At 53.3% G+C, this 22,051-nt stretch overlaps 1 protein-coding gene across 2 annotated transcripts; it reads right to left on the bottom strand.

Annotated features, from left to right (window-relative positions):
• Positions 1-2,044: 2,044 nt before the first annotated feature.
• On the bottom strand, positions 2,045-8,942 carry EMX2 (empty spiracles homeobox 2). Of its 2 annotated transcripts, XM_001152098.8 has the most exons (3): positions 7,926-8,942; positions 5,774-5,958; positions 2,045-3,524 (listed from the first exon to the last, which is right to left on the bottom strand). In XM_001152098.8, the coding sequence occupies exons 1-3, from the start codon at positions 8,329-8,331 to the stop codon at positions 3,357-3,359; spliced, it is 759 nt and encodes a 252-aa protein (XP_001152098.1). In that variant the 5' UTR covers positions 8,332-8,942; the 3' UTR covers positions 2,045-3,356. The 2 variants fall into 2 exon arrangements, with proteins under 2 accessions (XP_001152098.1, XP_003312833.1); XM_003312785.7 differs by lacking the exon at positions 5,774-5,958 and having other exon boundaries at positions 3,328-3,524; positions 7,926-8,420.
• Positions 8,943-22,051: the final 13,109 nt, after the last annotated feature.

The raw sequence follows: 22,051 nt of genomic DNA, 5'->3' as shown, positions 1-22,051 counted from the left end.
AAAGTGCGCCAAATTTGTTTGCAGTGGATCAAGGCGAGCCGCCTCTGCTTCACTTTCTTTATCTTAATTCCGACTTGAAAAGATATAATTATCTAGTTTGAACAGAGCTGCTATCAAATCCTTCTTTGGGCCGGGAAGGGGGGCGTTGGAGTGGATTGCGGCTCTCTGAGCCGCTCCGTGCAGCCGGAGATAGCGCGTAATGAAGATGTGGAGGCCTGAGATACAAAGGGCATTAACCTCATTAGCATGAAACCTTTTCTTCTTACCATTGTGGGACCCTTTCAGCCGCCTAATCCCCCCTATTTTCAAAGCTTGGTTTGTAATAAAGCTTTTAGGTTTTTTTTCAAAGCTAATAGTATTCTCTGATGATTTTATTGCTGTTACACTACATAGGACATTTACCCAAAAAAAGAAAAATCTTCACCACCAGCCCCGTTTTCTTGTACTTAAAAAGTATAAAGTATATAATTTCGGCAGAAGTAAACCTTCTATTAAGACGGAAATTTTTTTTTCTGGACAGACCATCTGAATTTTAAGAATGTTGAAGAATGAGCTCGGTGTTTGAGGTATTCCGGGTTTTGGAAGGTGAGTGGAAGGAAAAGGTAATTTGTACTTGTTGAAGAGAAAGGGATGCTTTCGGGGAGCACTGACTGCAAAGCGCTTGAGACAGCTAGTGGTCACTGAGGGTCGTGCTGTCAAAGCGCCTGGAAGCCCCACGAGGGTTTCCAGGATACCCCGAGGCGCACCTGTCCCTGTGAGACGCAAGCCCGGGTCTCCTGAGGCCACCCCGTCTCCCTCCTCCCCCGGCAACTCCCGGCGGCGGAGTATCCCCTCACGGCACACACACCTTCCAAGAAGAGTCTGTGAAAATGCACTATGAGCAGCCAGGTTTCTACAGAGGGACAGAAATGGGGGAAAGAGGGGAGGGGGAAGACAGGCAGAGATGGGGGGAAAGGAGAAAGAGACGGAGAATGAATTCTACTTTAGAGAAGAGGAGAAAAAAAAGAAAAAATTTCCATAGTGCCCTATAGTCCCCACACGTGCACGGAATGTCTAATCTTAACTTTTCAAGGCAAGATGTTAACAAAGCTTGTATTTTTGCCCTGCATTGTAACTTGGCCTTATCACAGTGTAAAGGGTGGGGAGATTGTCCTAAATTATGTCCAGGCAGCCCCCCTGGATCCGTGGATTAAGAGATTAAAGGAGACCACTGGGCAAGGCCTCCTCTTTCCCCTTCATATTCCTGGTATGATAATTGCTTAAACTGATTTGCACTTTCACAAAAGCTCGCAGGACGCTTTGTAGCTCGAACAGAACAGACGAGGTTTCTCTATCAATGGAAATAAAACTGATTAATGCAGCCTATCAGGATAAGAAGCAAATGAAGCATGCAAAAACAACCTCGTACCCCCAGAAGGGGGAAGGAGGGAGGGAAAAAAGCTAAGTTTCCTCCAAGTCTGATTACAACTTTTTCTTTAATGTTAAAATTAAGAGTTGAAGGTTTCTCAGAACACTTGCCTTATAAGGCTGCTGAGGCCCTTGGGCTTGGCCCATCACCTTCAGCAGATTGGGGCCAGGGAGAGGAGGAAAGAAAGGAAGGAAAAGTAAGACTTGTACTTTGGGGTTTGAAGTCAGAAAGTTTAGAAGTTGCAAGATTCTGCTACATGTTTTCCCCAATATTTTGGGAGAGTAGTCCTCAATGTGTAACTATATGTCCAGTTTTTTTAATAACCAGAGGTTAAGAGAAGTAAGCATTTTAACCTGAAGTTCAAACTAAATAAACTCCCTCAGGAGGGCATACAATGGGCAAAGGTCTGGTTGAAAAACTTTTCTCCCATCCCTTTTCTGAAGGACTTAAGTTTTCCTAATCTTCTCCCTTCTCCACCCTCATCTTTCTTTAAAATGCCTGAGAATCCATCAATCTGGCCCTTTTGTGGGTGAGGAGCCTGGGTTTCTTGAGCCTAGTTGGGGAAGGACCACACTCAAATTACTGAGATACATTTTTAAAGATCCACTTCAATTTCCCAAGACGACTACTCTGAGGGCATATTGATAAATCTTTATTGACAAAATATTGACATTGACATACTTCTTGGAAGTATATAGTGTGTTAGAATTCTAACAAATTAACACAAAACACAAAAATATTTACATTCTGGTATAGAAGACATTAAGGAAGCATTTGTCACTCTCTTTAGTAAGTCTATGATCTTGGAATAGAAACTCAGTGCTTGAAAACTTGCTGCCGTGTGCTTGGCCACACTTAACATCATCCCCGCTAACTACAGTCCTTCAGGTTTTGCAACAGATAGATTTAAAGTTTGGAATAGGCATTGCAGTGAATGGTTGAACTCGGCCAATTTCTCCAACCACTGAAAGGAGAAGTTTGCATCAGGGTCTTAAGCCTCAGGATGTTAGGAAAGGGAATGTCCAAGAAATATAATTAATTTAGGGTTTTTTTTTCCCAGTACAAGTCCTGACTCTTTTTGTGGGCACCCTCCCCCGCCACCCCCAGCCCCCCCGTCGTCCTGCTCCCCGTTTCTCTGTAAGAGGACCACTATCGCTGAGCCTACTTCATTTAGCTTGCACAATCACTTTGACATCAGAAGGTATCAAAAAGTGTTTACAGACTGCACATTTCTTGGGAAAAAAAAATCAAAATAAAAAGCACACAGAACCTGTCTTTAAAAGGAAAAGCAAATTACAATTCATTTTCGGTCTTTAAACACCATTCGCCCAACAACTGCTACATGCATTTCAAGGATTTGAAACAGGTGTGGGATGGGGCTAGATATGGAATTTTCGTTTTTTATTACTAATTATTTTTAAAGATGGGGGGGAAACACAGCGAAGTGCAAAAAAAAAAAAAAAAGTCCTGTGCCTGGTTGGGTCGTGGTTTTTATCATCATCATCATTTTTTAAGTGGACTGTGATAAACGGAATACCTGCCAATCATCTTGTCTCCCCGGTTTGGTGTTTGATTGACAGCTCCCCTTGTCAGAGTGCACGTTCAGCTTTCTCTCTCTCTCTCTCTCTCTCTTTCTCTCTCTTTCTCTCTCTCCCTCCCTCTTTCTCCTTCTCTCTGTCTCTCTCACTCAGCTGCCTCTTTAGACGAGGGTCGCTTGTTGATGAAGGAGCCTCCATCCTCTGCCATCTTGGCGCGGCCTCGGTTTGGGACCCTGTGCCCTCGCTGTCCAGAGTCTTCGCCGCATTCCGCTGCTCCCTCCGATTCCCTCTCCCTTTCTCGGTGAACGTGTATGCGGTTTGTTTTTGTTTTGTAGGGTTTTTTCCTTCTCCACCTCTCCCTGTCTCTTTTGCTCCATGTTGTCCGTTTCTGTGGGGTTAGGTTTATGTTTTTAATCATCTGAGGTCACGTCTATTTCCTCCGGACTCGCCTGCTTGGTGGCGATTCTCCACCGGTTAATATGGTGCGTCCCTTTTTTCTTTTGTTGCGAATCTGAGCCTTCTTCCTCCAGCTTCTGCCTTTTGAACTTTGTTCTTCGGTTCTGAAACCATACTTTTACCTGCGGGTGAGAGGCAGATGGGGTGCGTTAGTTCTTTCAGAGCACCCTTCTATCAAGTGCCTGATCATTTCACCCAGCCCAGACTCCAGTTCCAGACTCAGCAAAGACCCAGCCCCCGAGATGCAAGTCCTAAGGTCCAGCCTCCCCAAGGCCTGCCCTCAGGGAGCAGGGCCCCTAGTGCGTGGTGGAAAAGAAGCCCAGCTCCCTGCCCTTCTGAGGCTTCCTGAAGAGCCTTTCCCCAGGGCCCTGTGGCCCGGAGTGCACTGAGCCCCATCTCTCCTGGCCCTGCAGAGGGCATCTATATCCCGCTGAGAGCAAAGCCTTGCAAAGCATGGGAAGCCCCTACAAAAATAATAAGTGATTAAAAGAAAAAGAGACATGTCCCTAACTCCCTCCAGCAAGCGAGTGCAAGAGAGACCTCAGTCCGCCGCTGCTGCAGCTTCCCTCAGGGCCCAATGTGCTTTCTATTTTCTGCTGGTCTGGGCGGCGTTTCCTAAATATAGCGTCTCCTCTTCGTGGCGGGGGCCCTGGGTAGGCGATCAGGGTTTGCCTGAGCTGCATCCTCCGTGCGGGGGACTCTCACAGGTGAGCAGGAAGGGGATGCGGCTGGAGGAGGCCAGGAGGGACATGGAGTGTGTAGGCCTCCAGACCAACCCAGCTGTACCTTTATAGCTAGGAAAATGAGTTCAAAACTGAAAGCTTCTGAAAGACCGTGGGTTACACGGAAAGTAAGAGAGAAACTAAGAGAAGGGGAGGTGACAGCAAGCCCCCTCTTCCCTCCTTCTAAACAGCCCCGGAACAGGCTGCTGGTCACACAACCTCGGACCCCAGTCCCATCACTTCCCACCAGGGTGGGGCTGGAGGCCCGGCCTCACCAGAGCGGCTGTGAGAGGTCTCAGGAGCAATGAGGTGGGAGTCGGCTGCCATCCCACGGCCCCCTAGGAAAGCTGAGTCGTGGGTCCTCATTTAGCCACCAGACAGTAACACAGTCCAATCTTCCCAGCAGTGGGGTACAGGTAAGGGAGATGGCAGTGACTGCACCTCTGATACCCTCCCCCCACAACTCCTATCCTATCTGGATAACAGTACCCCACAGCCCAGTGCCAGTCCCTGGACCCCTGGGATCCATTCCATTCCCTCCTTTGAGGCCGCAGGCCGGTCCGTCTTGCTCTCCCGGAAAGCCACAGTCGCCCAAAGTGCTCCATGAAAAAGCTGAGCGGGAACAAGGCTGAATTTAATTTGCTTTGAGTTTGCTAATTGAGGGGGAGGACGGTTCATTTCTCCCCGGCGCTGGCCCAAGGCGCGCGTCGGTGCGCTCGGGGCTTGACACGCACACAAAGACTCCAGGCAGCGTGGGCAGCGAGGCGGACAAAGACCACCGCCGCCTCGGCCGTCCAGGAGAAATCAGCCGGGCCGCGCCTTGTGCCGGGCTCCGCACAAACCCGCCAGGCCCTCCTCGGTTTTGGGGTGGAGAACATGTTTTAAAACAAAAGCCTCGACCTTTCTGCGCTGCCCAGGAAAAGTGTTACAACTTAATCTGCCCAAAAAAAACGTTACTGTTTGCTGGGAACTTTGACCCCGCCCTGCGGCTCCGTGTACAGTAGCGCCTACTGTAGTCCTAAACCCCCTCCCCACCCTAGTATAAACCCAAGCCAGGCCCGCCCAGGGACCCTGCTGTGCAGAAGGCCTGTGCCCTGAGGCAGACCCTCTCTGCAGCCTCTCAACTTTACTTCTCTGATATAGGGTACACACAGGACGCTTGCCCTCTACCTTCCCATTGCCCATCTCCTTCAGGGAAGTCACTGGAGCCGACGGTGTGAGCCGTGGGCTCACAGTCGCTCAGAACTCATCTTTAACCCACATCCTGTCCTTACCAGCCTCCAACTCCAAACACCCAGAAACCCCATTGTGCTCTCCCTCTTCCTGGACCCCAGCAGGGTCTTCACACTCTCATCAAAAGTCTCACTAGAAATGCAGGGATGTCTTAGCCAGGACATGCCCAACTGGACAGAGAAACAACTCTGCGCGTTTCCCCAGAACCTGGGGCAGATTGGCACTTACAGCCCCTTTCTGGAGCCCAAAAAAGCCAGCACCTTGAGACATACATCCCGAGCCCAGGCGTGGAACCAGCTACCAGGACCTGTGCGGAAGGCCCTCACAGAGCTCGGTGCTCATGGGTGTGCTTGGGAGCCAGCTTTGGGGAGGGGGCGCACGCCTAGATGGGTTCCTCGCGCCCGGGCCGCAGTCACCTGAGTTTCCGTGAGGCTGAGGCTGTGTGCCAGCTGCTTCCTTTCGGCGCCCACCACGTAGTGATTCTTCTCAAAGGCGTGTTCCAGCCTTAGAAGCTGGGACGGGGAGAAGGCGGTTCGGATCCGCTTGGGCTTTCGGGCCAGCGCGTTGTGCAAAAGGAAACTCTCGGGGCTAGTGTCGTTCCCTGCGGGGAGCACAGCAGAAATCCCATTAGGGGGGCTGCTCTGACCCGAGCCGCGCACTTCTCCCGAGCCGGGCTGGCCCGGCACCGCGCTCAGGGCCTTCGCATAGCCGCGCCGCTCGACCTGCGGGGGCCGGTGGTCCTCCCAAGGGCTCACGAAGGGAACGCCTGCTCAGCTGCCCGGCCCGGAACGCCGGGTCTCCACCGGTGCGGCACCCAACCAGCCGCTGTCGCAGCGGAGCTCAGTCCCCAGGCTCCTGACCTCGGCCGGCTCGGCAGCCGCCCTGGCGCCGCGGGCCTAGCCACCTCCTCGCCGGGCGCTGGAGGCAGGGGAGGGAGCCGCAGAGCCTGGCCAGGGTATTGGCGCCCACAACCCGAAGAAACTACTTTCTCTTCTTTCTAACCTCTCGGGGAACTTTGACCCACGGTGGAAAGGCGGCGGGCTGCTCTCCAGAGTTTTCTTGGAGATTTATTTTTAAATTATTTGTTTTATTACCCCTCCGGAAAAGTATAGAGGCGGGGCGAGTCGTTGAAGCCCGATCGGGACAGAAATCTGGCCGGCGGGTGTGCTTGGCTACAGCCGCTGCTGCCTCTCGCGAACTGGGCTCCGGGGCTCCCGGCTCCCGAGAACTAGAAGAGAAACGCGAGCGAAGGGATCGAAACCCAGGGGGTTACCGACTTGCAGACACCGCCAGGACAGTCTGTAACGCAGGAAGATCCCAGTGGCTCCGGGTCTGGTGAGGGGACCATGAGCATGACTGATAGCGAATGAGGAAGGGCAGCCCTAAACTTTTCAAGCAAAGCCTCAGAGTTTTGGGTTCACTCATTAGGATAGGAAATCGATTCACCGAAAACCCAAACAAAGAAAAACAAGCCGACAGTCCAGGCAGGATGCAGGCAAATCCAGTTCGGGATTAAGGGTAAAAGGCTTTTTGGGGTTTTTTTCCTTTGGTTTGATTTTTTAAAATATGGGGAGGGGGGTGACATCTACCCGATTCTAGGCTCCGGCAGGAACGCAATGGGTTAATGAATGGACAAGCCGCGGAGTATTGATCGGCTGCCGCCGGAGGTAGGTCTTTTACTGACTCTGATCCGTAAACTAATTACTCCTTTTTCTGAAGTTTTAACTCTCCTCCTCCCACCCCGTACCCAGAGAAAAACAAACAAATAAAAAATATCGCAAGAAATGAAAACACACGAACAGATATTTCCCTCTAAGACCGTTTCCTGACCAGGTTCTTTTTTTTTTTTTTTTTTTTTTTTTAAGAAAGAAAGAAAAACAAAAACCAGACCGAACCTGCCTTCCCGCTGTGGCTGCTCGGCGCCCCAATTAAGCAGGTCGCGGCGAGAGCGCCGAGCCCTGGAGCTTTCCTCCCGCACGGGTTCCCGCCCCTCCCCAGGCCTCCGAAAAGCAGGAAAGAAAAAACAAACCCCATACTTTTCTCCCGGGGCGCGAGGATCCTCTCGCCTCCAGAAGAGGGTGGAAGACTAAGAAGCCACGGGTCTGGACTGAAGGGGCGCAAAGTGGGTGGTGAACAGGGTCGAACGCAGTCGAAAGCAAGCCTGGCGGCCGAGTCCTGTCCGCGCCCCTCGGAGCCAGGACGGTTGGGGGCATTGCCGAGGGTACCAGGAGCCTGGGGATCCCGCGGACTCTGGGCTCCGCGGCGCCGGGCACGCACAGCCCAGCCTGCTCTGATTCGAGCGCACTGGGGGACAACTTCTCCGTTCGCACCCCTTCCCAAAGGGTCAAGCGGCCCGCAGGCCATCACTCCAAACCAGTCGTAGCTTCGGAGACTGGGGATCGACACCACGCCCGGCCCCGCGCCCCCTAGTTTCCCAGCAGGGCGCGCTGGCCCGCGAGCCGGAGGAACCTCCGCCCAGGCCTTGCCAAGCGCCCACCCGGAGCAGGCCGGGGGCAGTGAAGGATGCGGCGGGAGCGGCGCGCTGCAGTTCCGCGACGTGGCACGTACCTTGGAAGCGATGACCCAGATATCGGTAGCGGTGGATGAGCCAGGGGTAGAAGGTGGACGGATCCCGCTGCTGCGAGGCGAATAGGGGGTGTGGCGAGTGCGAGGAGGGTAGGGGGTGGGCGGCCAGGGCGTGCGGCGGCGGCACCGGGTGCACTGGCACGGCGGGGTTGGGCGGGTGCGAGACCGCCTCGGCGAACACCAAGTCCGGGTTGGAGTAGACGCCCCTACCGGCGGCGGCGGCGGCGGCCGAGTGGAAGCCGTTGAGGAACGGATTTATGGGGCTGGAGTTAGCGTAGCTGAGTGCCGCGGGACGGATGGGGTCCTCGGAGCGCGAGGCGGGCAGGGGACTGTCCTTGGCCACCAGCGACTCGATGGTGAAGCAGCGCTTGGGCGCCGGCTGGAACATGCTGCGCCGAGGAGCGGGCGCCCTGGGCTCCCAGCTCCTGGCGACCGCCGCACGCTGCCTCCGCCGCCCGCTGCCCGCGGCGAGGACGGACGAGAATTGGGGACTCGTTTGTTTGGGGTGGGGGTGGGGGTGGGGGGAAGGAAAGGAAGAAAGAAAGGAAAGGAAAGGAAAAAGGAAAGGAGGGGGGAGGGAGAGGGAGAGGCAAAGCCGAGGATCCCGAGAATCTTGCACCAAACGCGCCCAACCTGAAGCGAGGGGGGAAAATTCTTCCAGAAGAATTTGCAGGCGTGGATTGGGGTAATTTTTTTTCTTTTTTTTTTTTTCTTTTTTTCTTTTTTTTTTTTTTTTTTTTTTTTTTTTGGCGAGATGGCGTGGGGGGATCGGAGTTAGAGGCAGGGAGGAGAAGGGGGGAAAGTTCTCGGGGGAGGCAAAAAAAAAAAAGTTTTTTCTCCTCTGCAAAAGGCGGGCAGGGCGCCCTAAGTCCAAGGACAATCCATGGAAGTGTTCGCTTCTTCACAAGTTGTGCAAACGATTTGTTAGTTCATGAGCCTAATTAGTGCGGGGATCACATAAACAGCTTCCTCCGAAGCCTGGTAAATGGCTTGATGATTGGTCGCTATTACTCGCCCTGAGGTGGAAGGGGGGAGACTCTTTAAAGTGCGTCAGAGGGAGGTGAGCGCCTGGGAACCCGGAGGCCTGGATCCGGGCCGAGAGTGGAACGGAGTCGGCGCCGCCGCCTCGGCTGAGCCTTCTGCCGCCCACCGGGCGGCCGGGCTTCTCCGCGCCTTCGCCCCTCGCTCCCAGCTCACTCGCTCCTGCGGCGCCCGCTGCGGCTTCTCCTCCTCCTTCGCCTCCTCCTCTTCCTCCAGTTTCTTCTCCTCCTCCTCCTCTTCTTCCTCCTCCTCTTCTTCTTCCTCCTCCTCTTTCCCCACCTACTCCCCCTCAGCCACCGCCTCCTCCTCCACCAGCACCACTCCCTCCGGGGCACCCCGGTCCCTGCAGAGTCCCTGGCCGGCGCCGCCTCCGCTGCGGCCCCCTGAATCCCCAGCCTGCCTCGCCCAAGCTGGTAGGACAGACGGACAGACAGATTCCTCTAGCCTAGCGCTCCGCCGCTGCTGCCTTACGCGGCCCCGCGTCGGGAGAACTGGGATCGCCCCAAGAGCACCGCGAGGGTAAGCGGGCGGGGGCTGCTTCCCGGGCTAAAGGCGCCGTTCGGTTTTACCAGTCCCCACACTTAGCAAAACTCCCAGCGGTTTCCTAGGCCAGGAGGGATCCTGGAGTGAGGGGTACGGGGTCCTCCCACCCCATCAACCACGCTTAGCCTCGAGGTCCCAGGGTCGGTGCGTTCGCGATTCTTGACCCGGCTCGTTCGTTTGCGAGTTGAGACCGGGAGCTGCCGACCCCGCCGGAGCAGTGGGCTTCCAACTCTCTCCCTCTCTCGCCCCACGGTCTCTAGCGTTTTCTGTCTGGGAGGGTGCTCACCTCCTTCCCCAAAACAATTCCTTCTGGAATATCTGGGACCGGCAGTCCAAGGTCAGGGGAGAGCCCGATATGGTGCTACTGTACTATTAAGGTTCCGTCGTAATTATTTTTGTCAGTGTAGTCAATGTTATTATTATTATAGATGATATTATTTTATTATTATTATTTCTATTATTATTATGCCATCTGTTGTCCCGGGGTTGGGGGGGGGGTGGTTGCTGTGCAAACCCAGTGCAACTAACGACTACGGATCGCATCTCCGGTCCCAGGCCGTGTCCGCATTTTCGAGCTCGCCTTCGGTTTTGGGATGATTTTAGGACCGAGTTCCCTCGTCCCCATTGGCTCGCGCGGCGGCATAATTATGATCACATCCCCAGGCTGCTGGCGCTGCTCTCTGTTTATTGGTGGTTAAAGATCTATTATCTATTCATCAGCCGCCTCTTTTTTCCTTTTTTTCTTTTTGCCAATTACATTCTTCTAAAGTGAAGTACCAGCAGGTATTTTGCACGTTTACAATTAATGATAAAAAAAAATTCTAGCGTCGTTTAAAACTATTACTCCCAGGCCCCTGTCATTTCTCCTAAGAACGCAGAAATGCCTGTGTTTGGTGACTAGGTTGCCGTGAAACCTGGGAAGCCGATGGGAATGGGAGGAGAAGAGTGAAGTCCACCGTGAGCCAGGCTGCACTGCCACCAGATGCATAGTTGAGGGGACAGGTCTCAGGACAAGCTACCTGCTTCCTCCCTTGGTTTCATCTGGTGTATATTTATGTTTGTGTCAATTACTCCTTTATTCCAGATATAATGTTGTGTTGGGGCAAGTGTCCAAAAACCTCTTTTGGGAAACCAGGCAAGACAGGAGTTGGGAGCAGTGTTTTCCGGGGTTGTCAGGGCACCAGACAGATTCGTGAGGAACTGGCAGAGATCATCTTTGTTGCCCCCACCCCACACCTTCCCGGGGAACACACATACACATCTTCACACATGAGACAGGTGTGCGCCTCAGCTTTGCCCTCACAGTGGGAGACACCTGCCTTTCCCTTAGGCTTCGAAGTTCTGGGCTGGGGTCCTAGCCCAGTATTGTCCCTCTGTCAGTTCCAGGTGGCTTTGCTTTCTCCTCCTCCCCTTTTTCCAGGCCCAAAGATTCTGGGCTTTGGATCCAGCCCTTGGGGTAGGGGTGCACTTAAAGATGCACCTCCCTTGGGCCTGGACCACTGTCCCCCAAAATATTGTCTACAGTTTGGAAATCCCTCTCTCAATTAGGCTGTGGGGTTAGAGGCCTCTCCTCTAACCCCAGCTAGGCCAGCAGGGAGCCTGAAGACATGGCAGAGGGGGGAGGTATTTTGGCTGTGCCCAGCCAGTAAGCTTAGGGTGGAGCTAGAGGTCCGCCCTGGGGTTTTTGAGGCTGGAAACAAACACTCAGCTTAGGCAGACTGTGCATCCTGAATCCTGGCAAGCAGGAGAGTGCACCTTTCATGCAAACTTCAGAAGGAGGACTGGAGGGCCAGATTCTGGCAGTGCCCTCAGGCCAGACCCTCCAAACTCAGCCTGAGACTCAGAGGTTGCAAACTGGAGCCACTGAAACTCCACCCTTAGTGATCTTGGATGGGGGCATAAAAGTCATTGACCTTTAGGGCAACAGGTATCCAGTCTGTCTGGGAGATTGGGTGAGACCCAGATGGTTTGTGATGTATAAGGGTGATGGGTGCCTTCCCTCTTTTAAAACTTGCAGCCCTGGGCGCTAAGGTGCAATCGTTATTCCCTTAACCAGGACGGTGTTGGGCTGGAGATGGGACCCCTCAGCCTTCTGCCCCAGGCAGGGACATCTGGCTGCAGTAGAGGGGTAGAGTGCTCCACAGTCCCACTTCAGTCAGTCGGCATCCTCTGCAGGCCACCTGCCTTTTATAAACTGCCCTTCTGTGGCCAGGTTTGTCCCAGGGGCTCTAGCTAGCCAACACGTAGGCAGGGGTAAAGGGGCAGCAGGATCTGAGATCTGGTGTCCCCCTTCCTGAAGGAACCAGGATATGCTAGTTCCTCTGCTCCAAGTGCTGCTAGACCCGAGCTGCACTCCAGCCCCTTGAAGGAGAAGCAGGTTTCCAGTGAGTCGGGCAGTTCAGAACCCCAGAAGCTGGGTAATCTATGCTAATTCATGCATGGGTAATCTATGCTAATTCCCGGGGCCAGAGGAGCCCGGGAAGGTTCGCAGGGTCTGGCCCCGATGTGCAGGGAAATTAACTAGGATAGTAACTCATTAACCGGACTGGCCAGTGGAGTCGTGCCAGGGCACTGGGCACTGGGGTCTGGACTGGACCCTAAGCTCCTAGATGGCGCAGCTGCCCTGCCACTCAACTTTATTTGTGGATTTAGCCACCTTTGTTCCTTAGCTGCCCAAGGAGTGGGTGTTTGGTTAAGTAGCCCTGCATGGAGTGGGAGATGTGGGGATTTCAGAGGCTACAGCTTAGAGCAAGGGGCTTCCTCCCTCTGCCCTATGTGTGCCCCAAGCCACTGCTGCCTCTTGGGCTCTGTAGACTGAGGAATCTACCTTTTCAGGCAGCTGGACTAGCAGACACATTCAAACGTTCTAATTCCGAATCTGTCACTGAATGACCTTGGGCAACACAGAAACCTCCCCACCTCATTTTGTCATATGTAAAAATACAGCCAATGCTGTCTGGGAGGCAGTGGGGAGTAGCAGTGGGCTTGTTTTGGAGAAAGATAGAACTATCCTACTTCCTGATTGTGGTGGTATTTACATGACTCTATGTGTTTTTCAAAACTCACAGAACCATATACTACAAAGGGTGAGTTTTACTATATGTAATTATACTTTAATACACCTGCCCCCATCCCCCAAGATGAGAGACTTGCATTTACAGCTTAACTGTGTGACCTTGGGCAAGTTACCTAACTTCTCTGTGCCTCGGTTTTCTCTTCTCTGAAATGGGAATAAATAATATAGTACCTTTGCTCTGGGTTTGTTCAATGAGATAAACAAAGTAAAGTGCTTAGACAGTGTCTGGCACATAATGAACTACAATAAAAGTTTGCTCCTGTCCTTGATGCTGCTATTACATACCCACCTCCAAGGCTTGTTACTGGGTTTCAGAGACTGTGAACAATATAGCTGTACAAACATCAGCTAATGCTGACACTCCTGCCACACTCCTCCGTGCTCCCCCAAAAGCTGAGAGCTTTTTTAGGGAGATTTTGGGGTGAGCAAGGCCTGGAGTCCTGGATCCTTGGTTGGTGTCAAAGGGCGGAGACTCCTGGGGATCTCTGATAAGCATCTGCTAGGAGTTTCCTGCAAGGTGCCCCTGGGCTTCAAAGGAGCAAAGGGCAGTGCTTCACTATAGCTGCGCTCCGTGCTAGGCCTGTGAGGTACCTGGGGTGGGTGCATGGCCTCCTGCAACTGAGAATAGGTGTGTGGGAGCTGTCTGGGGTCACCACCTGTGTGACTTTCACCTTCTTAAGCCACGGTTGACTCATCTGTGAAAAGGAAATAGCGATGTGTTAACGGTTGTTGAGAGAGTGAGTGAGCTCATATTTAGCACACTGTTAGCGTTCATCACATTTTAGTTATTGCTAGGCCATGGCCTTGTGCCGTCGAAGCTACCCGCTGCACTCTGCCACGTCCCTGATCGCCGAGTTTCTGGTCCTCACGTTGAACCAGAATGCTGAGCCCGCCCTGTGCTCCCGCGGCTCGCCGCGGACCGCACCGACGCCCGTGAAGGGCGAGCCCTTTCCCGGCCCGAGGCGCGAGAACGATGTCCCGAGTTGGAAAGGCCTCGGGGGCGTTAAGAATTCCTCCAACCTACTGAGATCCCCAGTCACGCCGGCCTCTCCGAACGCGCAGGGTGGCGGTGAGAAAACGAAAAGTATAATTAATGCCCTAAAAACATTTTTTTAAAATTATTACGACAAATCCCTTTCTGGCGTCTTCCCCAGAGGCCTCTCGCCAGGCGGGCGCGGCGACCCGGGGCCCCGATCGGCGTGAGCGCAGCGGCGCCTAGTGGCGAGGGCCGGGCGCGGGCGCGGTACCCACCGCACCCCCGAGCCCGAGGGCGGGGGAGCGCTGGGGTCGCTCCACACTGCCAAAGTCTCGCCTAGGCCGTCATCCAGGCCAGTGGAGGGGTTAAAGGAGGCTCACTGGCTACGGAGGAGCCCGGATGGCTTGGAAGTGCGTCCCTCCTGCCTCCATCAGCTCCAGCTCTTGGCTTGAGAGTTCGCCATCCACGCTGGAATTCCAGCTCCAGTAGGCTTCCTTCCGAAGGGGGCGCAGAGGTGGGCTGGAGTGGGACAGGTTCTGCTCTAAGAAGGACTAGGAAGCCGTGATCACCTGTGCAGCCAAAATTCCATGCCTGAGGTCCCATATCTCCCGGCCCAACCCAGGTGGTTCAGAGAACAGGCCTGGGACGGCCTGCGCGGGCCCTGCCTGGGGTGGAGTAGGAAGAGCTGCGGTCCCGGGGTGCGACTCTCTCAGATCCGCGCCCCCTCGCGGCTGGCTGAAGACGCCCGACACAGGGGGTCCTTGGTTTTGGCAGGGGTGGCGATTGATTACCACACACTCCTAGCAGCGCACATTGACTAGCCCATTCCTCTCGGAGCGCGCGGACCCCATCCATCCCGGGGCAGCCTGGCTCCTCCGGTGATGTGGGGCCGTGGAATTCGCTTGGGCTTCACTGGAAACCCGTGTCATAGCAAGGCGGCCTGGGAGCGGCGCCCTCAGCATAACTGCTTGGAGCTCCGAGCCCTTGCGGCAGGGTTTTGACCCTGGCCCTGGGCTCCGCGGGTGGCTGCAGGGGCGCTGTCCTCCTCTGGACATCCGCGCGAACCTCTGCGTCTCCGGAGATCTATCCGTTTTGAGACCCAAAGTTTCAGTGACGCATGGAGCCACTGGCAGGACCCCACCGTCGGGTTTTATCTCCTTCATCACGTTGAAACTCGTCACTCCCTCACCACACACACGCTGTCTCGATTCATTATTGAAAGCAAGGAAACAGAACCAAAGGGGTTTCCAGTTTCTTTCTCCCTCAGCTGCCTTCAAATGAAAGCCTAGGACCGAGCAGGGACTGGGAGGGACAGACAGACGTACACACAGACGGTGGTGCAGGAGCTAGGGAAGAAGTACACTCTCTCGTTCGGGCGCCAGCCCGGGATAGGGATGAAGACAGTTGCGTCTCCCTTGCACTCTCTCGGGATGGAGGGTGGGTGGGAGCGTGGCAAGTCCTTCCCATCGCCCCCAAAGCTACATCTCTATGAGCCCACCAGAGCGTGCACCGGCTCCTGAGTTCCCAGAGGACCAGCATGGGGAGCGGAAGCGGGGCGCACCTTCCACGCCTCTGCTGCGCTTTCTGGCTTTTCGTGTTTGAGGCTCTGCTCTCTGCCACTGATAGCCCGGCCGGCCTTTTAACTTGGAGTCTGGTCCTCGCCGGACAATATAAGGCGCTACTTGGGTTTGTCAGCGTCCATCTAGGAGCCTATGCTACTTCTGAAACGCTGGCGTCCCAGGAGCCACACTCTCAGGGGCTTAATCGTCTCTTCCTTTAATACTTCCCCATTTTCTGGACGTGGGGGCTGGGCTGGGGCTTGGAGGGGAAATCCAGCCAACTGAGGAAAAAAAGGAAACTGGAGGTTTTTTATTTTGGACTCTGCGGCCCTCCTTGAAACATGGGGAGGATTGGGGCAAGACTTACAAGAAAACTAACAATTCCTCTCATCTGTATCGAGTTTTAGCAATTTTTTAAAAGTATGTGTGCTCAAGCCCATGATTTCAGTGAACATCACAACCTGGTGTGGTCAGTTAGGGAAACAGTCGTGATACCCACTTTTCAGATGAGAAAACTGAGGCTCAGGGAAGTTACAAAAATCACTCCGCGCACCCCCACCTCCTGGCCATGGGTGCAGTGATCACTCCACTTGGAGCCCTGGGAAGACCACCCTCTCCTCCCCGCCCACAGGAGTCAGCCGCCCGCACTCAAGCCAAGGAGAAAAGGCAGGGGAGAATGCCCTGCAGGTGGGCCGGGGTGCACGCGCAAGGTTCGCCCGGGCGGCCCCACTTAATGTCACTCTGGCTCTTGCCTCGTATGCACCCGCTCACCGTTGACCTCCGGGCCCGCTCTTCCCGGCCTCAGGCCCTGCCCTCTTTCTTCTTCCTGGTTTAGCTCCTGCGGTCTCCAGCCCCGAGTTTAGGACTGGAAGGCGGAGGGTGGTCGGTGGCCTCGCCGCTGCCAGTGAGCCGAAGCTCGGGCAGGGCAAGCGCTGCGTGGCGGCAGCTGAGACTCCGTGCGCCCCGTATCCCCACGTCGCTCGCGTGGGCGACTCACAGCGGCCGGGAAACCTCTGCTGGTGGCCACAGAGCAGCGCCTGCGCGGGCGGGCGGGAAAACGAGTGCTTCCAACCGCAGCCAGCGAGGCGGCCCCAAGACCCCTCGTCCAGCGTCTTCTTCCCCGGCTCTGCCCCGCCTGCGCGGAGAGAGCTGCGGGACAGAAGAATGGACAGGGACTGGGACCTTCCGAAGGGGCTCACGGGGGTCTGACCACGACCACTCCCCCATCGCGGGCCCTGAGAAGACCGCAACTCTCTCTGGGAGCAGCCGCAGCTTTGCCGGACCAGGAGGCCCTAATTACAGACCGGCTCTGCTGCAACTCGTGGGGGCCCGGCCCCCAGGGGACAGCGAAGGAATACTCTGGTTCTGGCCCCCGCAGCTGCCCCCGCCCCCGGCCGCATGCACATTCTGGGGCCCCTCGATCCTGGAGGTTGGCCATACCAGGCCCGGCTCCCCTGTTTGCATCCCCTCGGCGTCTGGGCGCGGGAAGGCTCCGTGCACCCCGCTTCTCCCACGGCCACGCGGAGCCCTCGGCTTCGTGGCCTGCCCCTGGCGTCTGGAGGAGACACCGCGAGTGAGGCCCGAGGGAGCCTCTGGGGACTCGCAGCAGCCGAAGCCCGCTTGGGCCTCGGAGGCCTCCTCTACGCTGGGCCCGAAGTGTCCTCCCACCCCTGGCGTGGACCCGGAGAGGCCCGACCGCGGCCGCCCTCCGCTTAGCCCCGGCCGCCAGCAGCTTGCCGGGGGCGGCGTGCGCAACAAAGGGTGGCATCGCAGCGGCGCGGACAGGGACAGCATTGATTCAATATTAGCTTTTCATTCCAGTCTATTGTGCCCATCTGAGATAATATTGACTCTGAGGTGAGAGCCCACAGACAACAGGGCTTGTCTAACACTCCGCTGCAGGGCGCTCGAAGAGAAGAGAACCAGAAAGGGCGAGTTAAAGAGACTGCGAATAAAAGCTGCTCGCGCGGCGCTGTGGCCGCCGCTGGCGCCCAGAACCTCGGACCCGGGAACTGGGGGTCGTGGGAGGGCCGAGGGGTCTGGAGGTGGCTCTGAGGAAGGGAGCTGTGCTGTGCGTTCCCAACGAAAACAGCCCTCGCTTAACACACACTCCCATCTGCCAGACACTTGATGTTGAGGTTCCCCTTCTCGGTAGCTCTGGAGAAAAACTAATTCCCCCACACACTGTTTTGGGTTGCTAGTAAGCCAGCAGCGGCCACTGAGATATTTTCCCCTTGTAAATGGTGTAACTCTTTAGGGTAACTTTTCTGTCAAAATGTTTCTTCTATTTCCCCAGCCAGTGAAGAGTAAACACGCAGCAATTATCATTAAACTGCATTACTTGAGAGAGCGTGTTTAATATCAAATTTCTAACTGTGCATTTGGCTGTGCGTTCAATCGTCTCCTTCCAGCCCATCATTGAGTTCCCTAACTGCCTTTCTAACCGCAGCTTTAAAGGGCCTCTGGAACGTTCCAGTCTTGCATATAAAGATTCGTTTCAATTTTCAAATTGCCTCTAAATGCCTCCGTTGGAAAATGGCACTTTAAGTTGTTTTACGTGTCGGAGACAGAATACTTAGGCTTACACTCGGGGCACCAAACGCAAAACGCTCAGGGCTTGCAGTGAACCTGGTGAGTGTGCCCTCGGGTGTCATTTACAGAATTGGTGCCCTCCTCCCAATTGGAGTTTGACCTCTATCAGAGATAATCTCTTCACTCCTTTACCCCAATGAGGAGCTGGTCGTTTGAGATCTTTTCATCCACCCCAAAGGCACGTGGGCGCGTGGGGAACTGGGATAGGGTGAGGGCTGGGGTGGCTGCATCACTATGAGGAGACCCTGATGTGCTTCCCTCCTTCCCCTCCAGCGCCTTGTACTGAGCTGGTGCTCGGCGACAAGGAGCAGATCGGTACCTGGGCTATTTCAGAGGACACGATGTCTCCTATGTACCATCTATAACATAGATGGTCCGTTTGTATTATATGCTGTTTAACATATAAATATGTATTATGTGGTTTCATATCATAAATTAATATTTAACATCCAGTTCCGATATAATATTGTTATATTACTTATCTAACAATGTTTTATCATATATTATTATACAATGTATGTTGTATACAATTCTAGATGTGTGTGTGTGTGAATGTATTTGGGAGAGCCTTTAATCTCCAAGTATGCATTTGATCATTTTAATGTAACTTTATAAAGTCCTAATCGAAGCCACTTTGAAACCAGCTATGTCTTTATAGCAAAACACCCTGGAGTCCACTGTCGGCTCTAGGACAACGTTGGGGGGAAGGTGGCTGCTGTGAGGGACAGCAGGTCCCCATTGGAAAGTGATTTTCCAAATGTTTATTCCCCGGGGACAGAGGAGCCGATGTTCTGGACTCCGCGGCCGTCTCCTGTCCTCGCTTGTGTTATGGTGGTTGTTTTGGTTTTGAGAGAGGCCGTTTAGAGGCTCTAGTGATCCCTAAACTGATGTCATGAATTAAAAATGAATGAGGAGTGCAGCATATGCTCGGCTGAGGCGTCTGGGAGCTCAGCGGAGGCCTTTCACCTCGGGTTCCGGGCTCCAGACGACAAACTGCAGGGCTCCAGCCTGGGTGCCCGATGCGGGCGGGCCTGGCAGAGCGGAGGCGCTGCGCGGGCTCCCGCAGGTCCTCTGCCCCAGCTCGCGGCCGCCCGTCCCTACCCCGGACTGGGAAAAGCTGTCTAGGGCTTGCATCGTTTACAGATCAGATGGTCCCAACTACAGGCTGCTTTTAATACCAATTGAGAGCTAAAATAAGCAAGCAGTCGGGAGTTCCCGTTGGAGGGCAGGGGCCAGGTGTGCTGGAGGAAAATAAAGTCGGAATTTCAGATGTCCTCACGTTATCGCTCCGTTAAAAGGCAAGAACCGCGCAAGTGATTTAGTTTAGGGAGGTGGGGGAAAAAAAGAAAAAAAGGGACGAAGTCAGGTGTAGCCAAAGAAAAGATCAGAAATGAGAACCGTCCTAACTTTACAGCTTAATAAACAGGAGGCTGCTAACTCAGAAGCTTGGGAGCTGGGGAAGGAAATTGGGCTGGTGAGGTGGGGAGGTAGGGAGGGTAGGCTCAGCGAAAGGGCAAGCGGGAGAGGAGACTGTCAGGATGCCGTGGGCTGTTTATTTCTCAAAAGCAAAAACCCCCAAACGGTTACCTGGTGAACATCTTGTAGAACAAAACAAAGAAACTTGGCTAAAACCTGGAACAGGCAGTTTAGTCTCCCCACTTCTGGCAAAACTTGAGGTTCAGTGAGGCCCAGAGCCCACTTGGGATCTGGTCCAGTTCCCAGCCTTGGGAAAGGTTGTTGTGGGTGTGGAGAAGTAGAGACTGTACCTCCCGGCTCTGTCCCTGAAGGGGCTCCCAGGCACCTGCTGGGATGAGCTGGGAAGTGGGTAGAGGGGCTGAGATCAGAGGAGGGCTAAAATTGTCTTCTTGTTGCTAAAAATAAAACAACCCACTCCCCTCACCCCAGTGGCTGCAGTCTCTGGCCCTGGCAGCACTGGGAGGCGTCTGAACACGTACAGAATGGCAGGCCTTCCAGATGAGGAGCGGATTGCAGTGCCAACCATGTGGATGTGGGTCTTCCCCAGATAGGCTTGGGCACATCTGGCCTGTCTGCAGCATTTTCTGCATCCAGGTGATCCATCTCGTCCCTGCCCGGTGTAGTGGAGAACTTTATTCTGTGTTAGCACCAGCGTTCCTTATTTCTACCCTGTTCTCTGAGTCCCCATGATCCTGGTTTAAAGGGCAGCTGCCCGGGTGTGCTGAAAGCGAGATAGACTATATTTCATTTCTCATCTGCTGCCAGGACATCTCACATGAGAGATAATTCATTTCTATCACTGATGGCACCAGTCCCACGTACTGTGCTGAGCTCCCATTACGAGGATTTATTTCATCTAGTCCTCCCAGAAATCCTTTGAAGTCTATTCCCATTTTCCATATGAGAAAACGGAGGCTCTAAGATGTTAAGACGTTCATCCAAGGTCACACACACAGCTAGTAAATGAGGAAGTCTGGATTCCAACCCAGGTCTTTCTGACTCTAACAGGTTTTCTTTCTCCCCCCTTCCCTACGTCTGATTTCATATCAAAATGCCCACCTTTCCCCAAAGAGGAAGCCACTGGGTGAGGAAGGAGACAACACTTTGCTCTTTAGTCCTCCAAAAAGTCAATGACCATAGGATAAAGAGTCTGGATCCCACATCCCCTCCAGAGCATTTATTCCAACTCTGAAAGAGACAACAGACTACTGGCACATGGACAGCATGGATGGTTTACAAATAGCCTGACCATACCTCACTTCAGTCACCTCTCCTACCAGCCCTGTGAGGTGGACACTGTCATTATTACCCCACTTAGAGAGGCAGGAATGGACCACGAGGTTGCACAAGTTGCTCACTCCCCATCCATTCTGCGCAGAGCCCTGGCTGTCCCATTCCAAGTCTCCCAGCTTTGTAGATTACCACATATGGGACCATTTAACCAGTGAAGTTAGACCTTGCATTGTGTTGTGAAATTGCTAAGTTTTCTCTTTTTCATGTTTTAAGTATTCCTGCACATATTATTTCGGGACCCAACTTTTTCTACATTTATTGCCTCTCTGAGACTCATACCTTTTCCATGTATGTACCCATTTGTACTGCGAAGCCATCAAGGAAACAGAACAAGGAGTTGCCCCTTATCTGTGGTCAGATGATACTGAGAGACCTATACTCATGGTGTATAGGTTTTATGGATAACTGTATATTTTGCTCTATTACCATTTGCCTTACTTGTGTCACTCAAACTCAAATGTATGGTCAAGGGTTTTCAATGGTATGGCTCTGTGTGTGTGTGTGTGTGTGTGTGTGTGTGTGTGTGTGTCATGACTTTCAAAGTACAGTTAACTCTCGCTTTAGACAATGTTTTCTCTTTGCTAAGATCCAAGAGGAAGAATTTGAGGCAGAAGGAATTCTTTGGTCAAATAGTTCCATGTTCAAAGAGACAAACAAGAATGCAGACAGGAAGTGGCTCAAGGGGTCTCTGATCTGGAGATACTGTAAGAAGTCCCCTGCCACCAGGAAAAGCCTGCGAGGGAAGGATGTTCTCAGCCCTCGGACAACCAAAGCTCCCTCATCAGGCTCATTCTGAATCTCACTTGTTTACCTCTCCACAAAAGCTATGCTCTCCTACCCCATGAAGAAGCTTTTTTTCCTCATTATCATGAAATGTTATATATATATATATATTTTTTTTTTTTTACATTATGCCAGAATGTGTAAAGAAGTCAATAACAATCATGCAAATTACCCCTATCTGGGGGTCACCACTGCCAAACATTTTGAGATGTTAACTGAAACAAAAGAAGGAATTAGGGCTGGGTGTGGTGGCTCATGCCTGTAATCCCAGCACTTTAGGAAGCTGACATGGTGAACCCCAGCTCTACTGAAAATACAAAAAATTAGCCGGGTGTAGTGGCACACACCTGTAATCCCAGTTACTCAGGAGGCTGAGGCAGGAGAATAGCTTGAACCCAGGAGGTGGAGGTTGCCGTGATCCCAGATCACACCACACTGCACTCCAGCCTGGGTGATAGAGTGAGACTCCATCTCAAAAAAAAAGAAAAAAGAAAAAAGGAATTAGGTTATGCCTATACATTGTTATTATTACATTTGTCTAACATCTAATATTGTTAGATATGTCTAACAACACTGTCATTGTTGTTTTAGTGACTGAAAGAAAGGGAAGAAACAGGCTATGTGAGTCTGTTTATGTGAGGTAACCGGCAAAATAAATCTACGGATATGGAACTCAGAATGGTGTTTGCCTCTGGAGTGGGTTGACTGGGAAAGGCCCGGGAAACTTTCTGGGCTGCCAGGAATGGTTTTATATCTTGATTTGGGTGAT

This window comes from Pan troglodytes, chromosome 8 (genome assembly GCF_028858775.2).
Source record: "Pan troglodytes isolate AG18354 chromosome 8, NHGRI_mPanTro3-v2.0_pri, whole genome shotgun sequence".
Classification (NCBI taxonomy): Eukaryota; Metazoa; Chordata; class Mammalia; order Primates; family Hominidae; genus Pan; species Pan troglodytes.
The sequence above is the reverse complement of the archived record's forward strand: the minus strand, read 5'-3'. Positions and strand labels throughout refer to the sequence as shown.

Coding starts and splice junctions, on each gene's coding strand:
- EMX2 (XM_001152098.8), bottom strand. CDS start 8,331: ATGTTCCAGCCGGCGCCCAAGCGCTGCTTCACCATCGAGTCGCTGGTG. Junction 5,959..7,925: donor TCTGGGTCATCGCTTCCAAG/GTACGTGCCACG, acceptor TGCTCCCCGCAG/GGAACGACACTAGCCCCGAG. Junction 3,525..5,773: donor TCAGCCTCACGGAAACTCAG/GTGACTGCGGCC, acceptor TCTCACCCGCAG/GTAAAAGTATGGTTTCAGAA.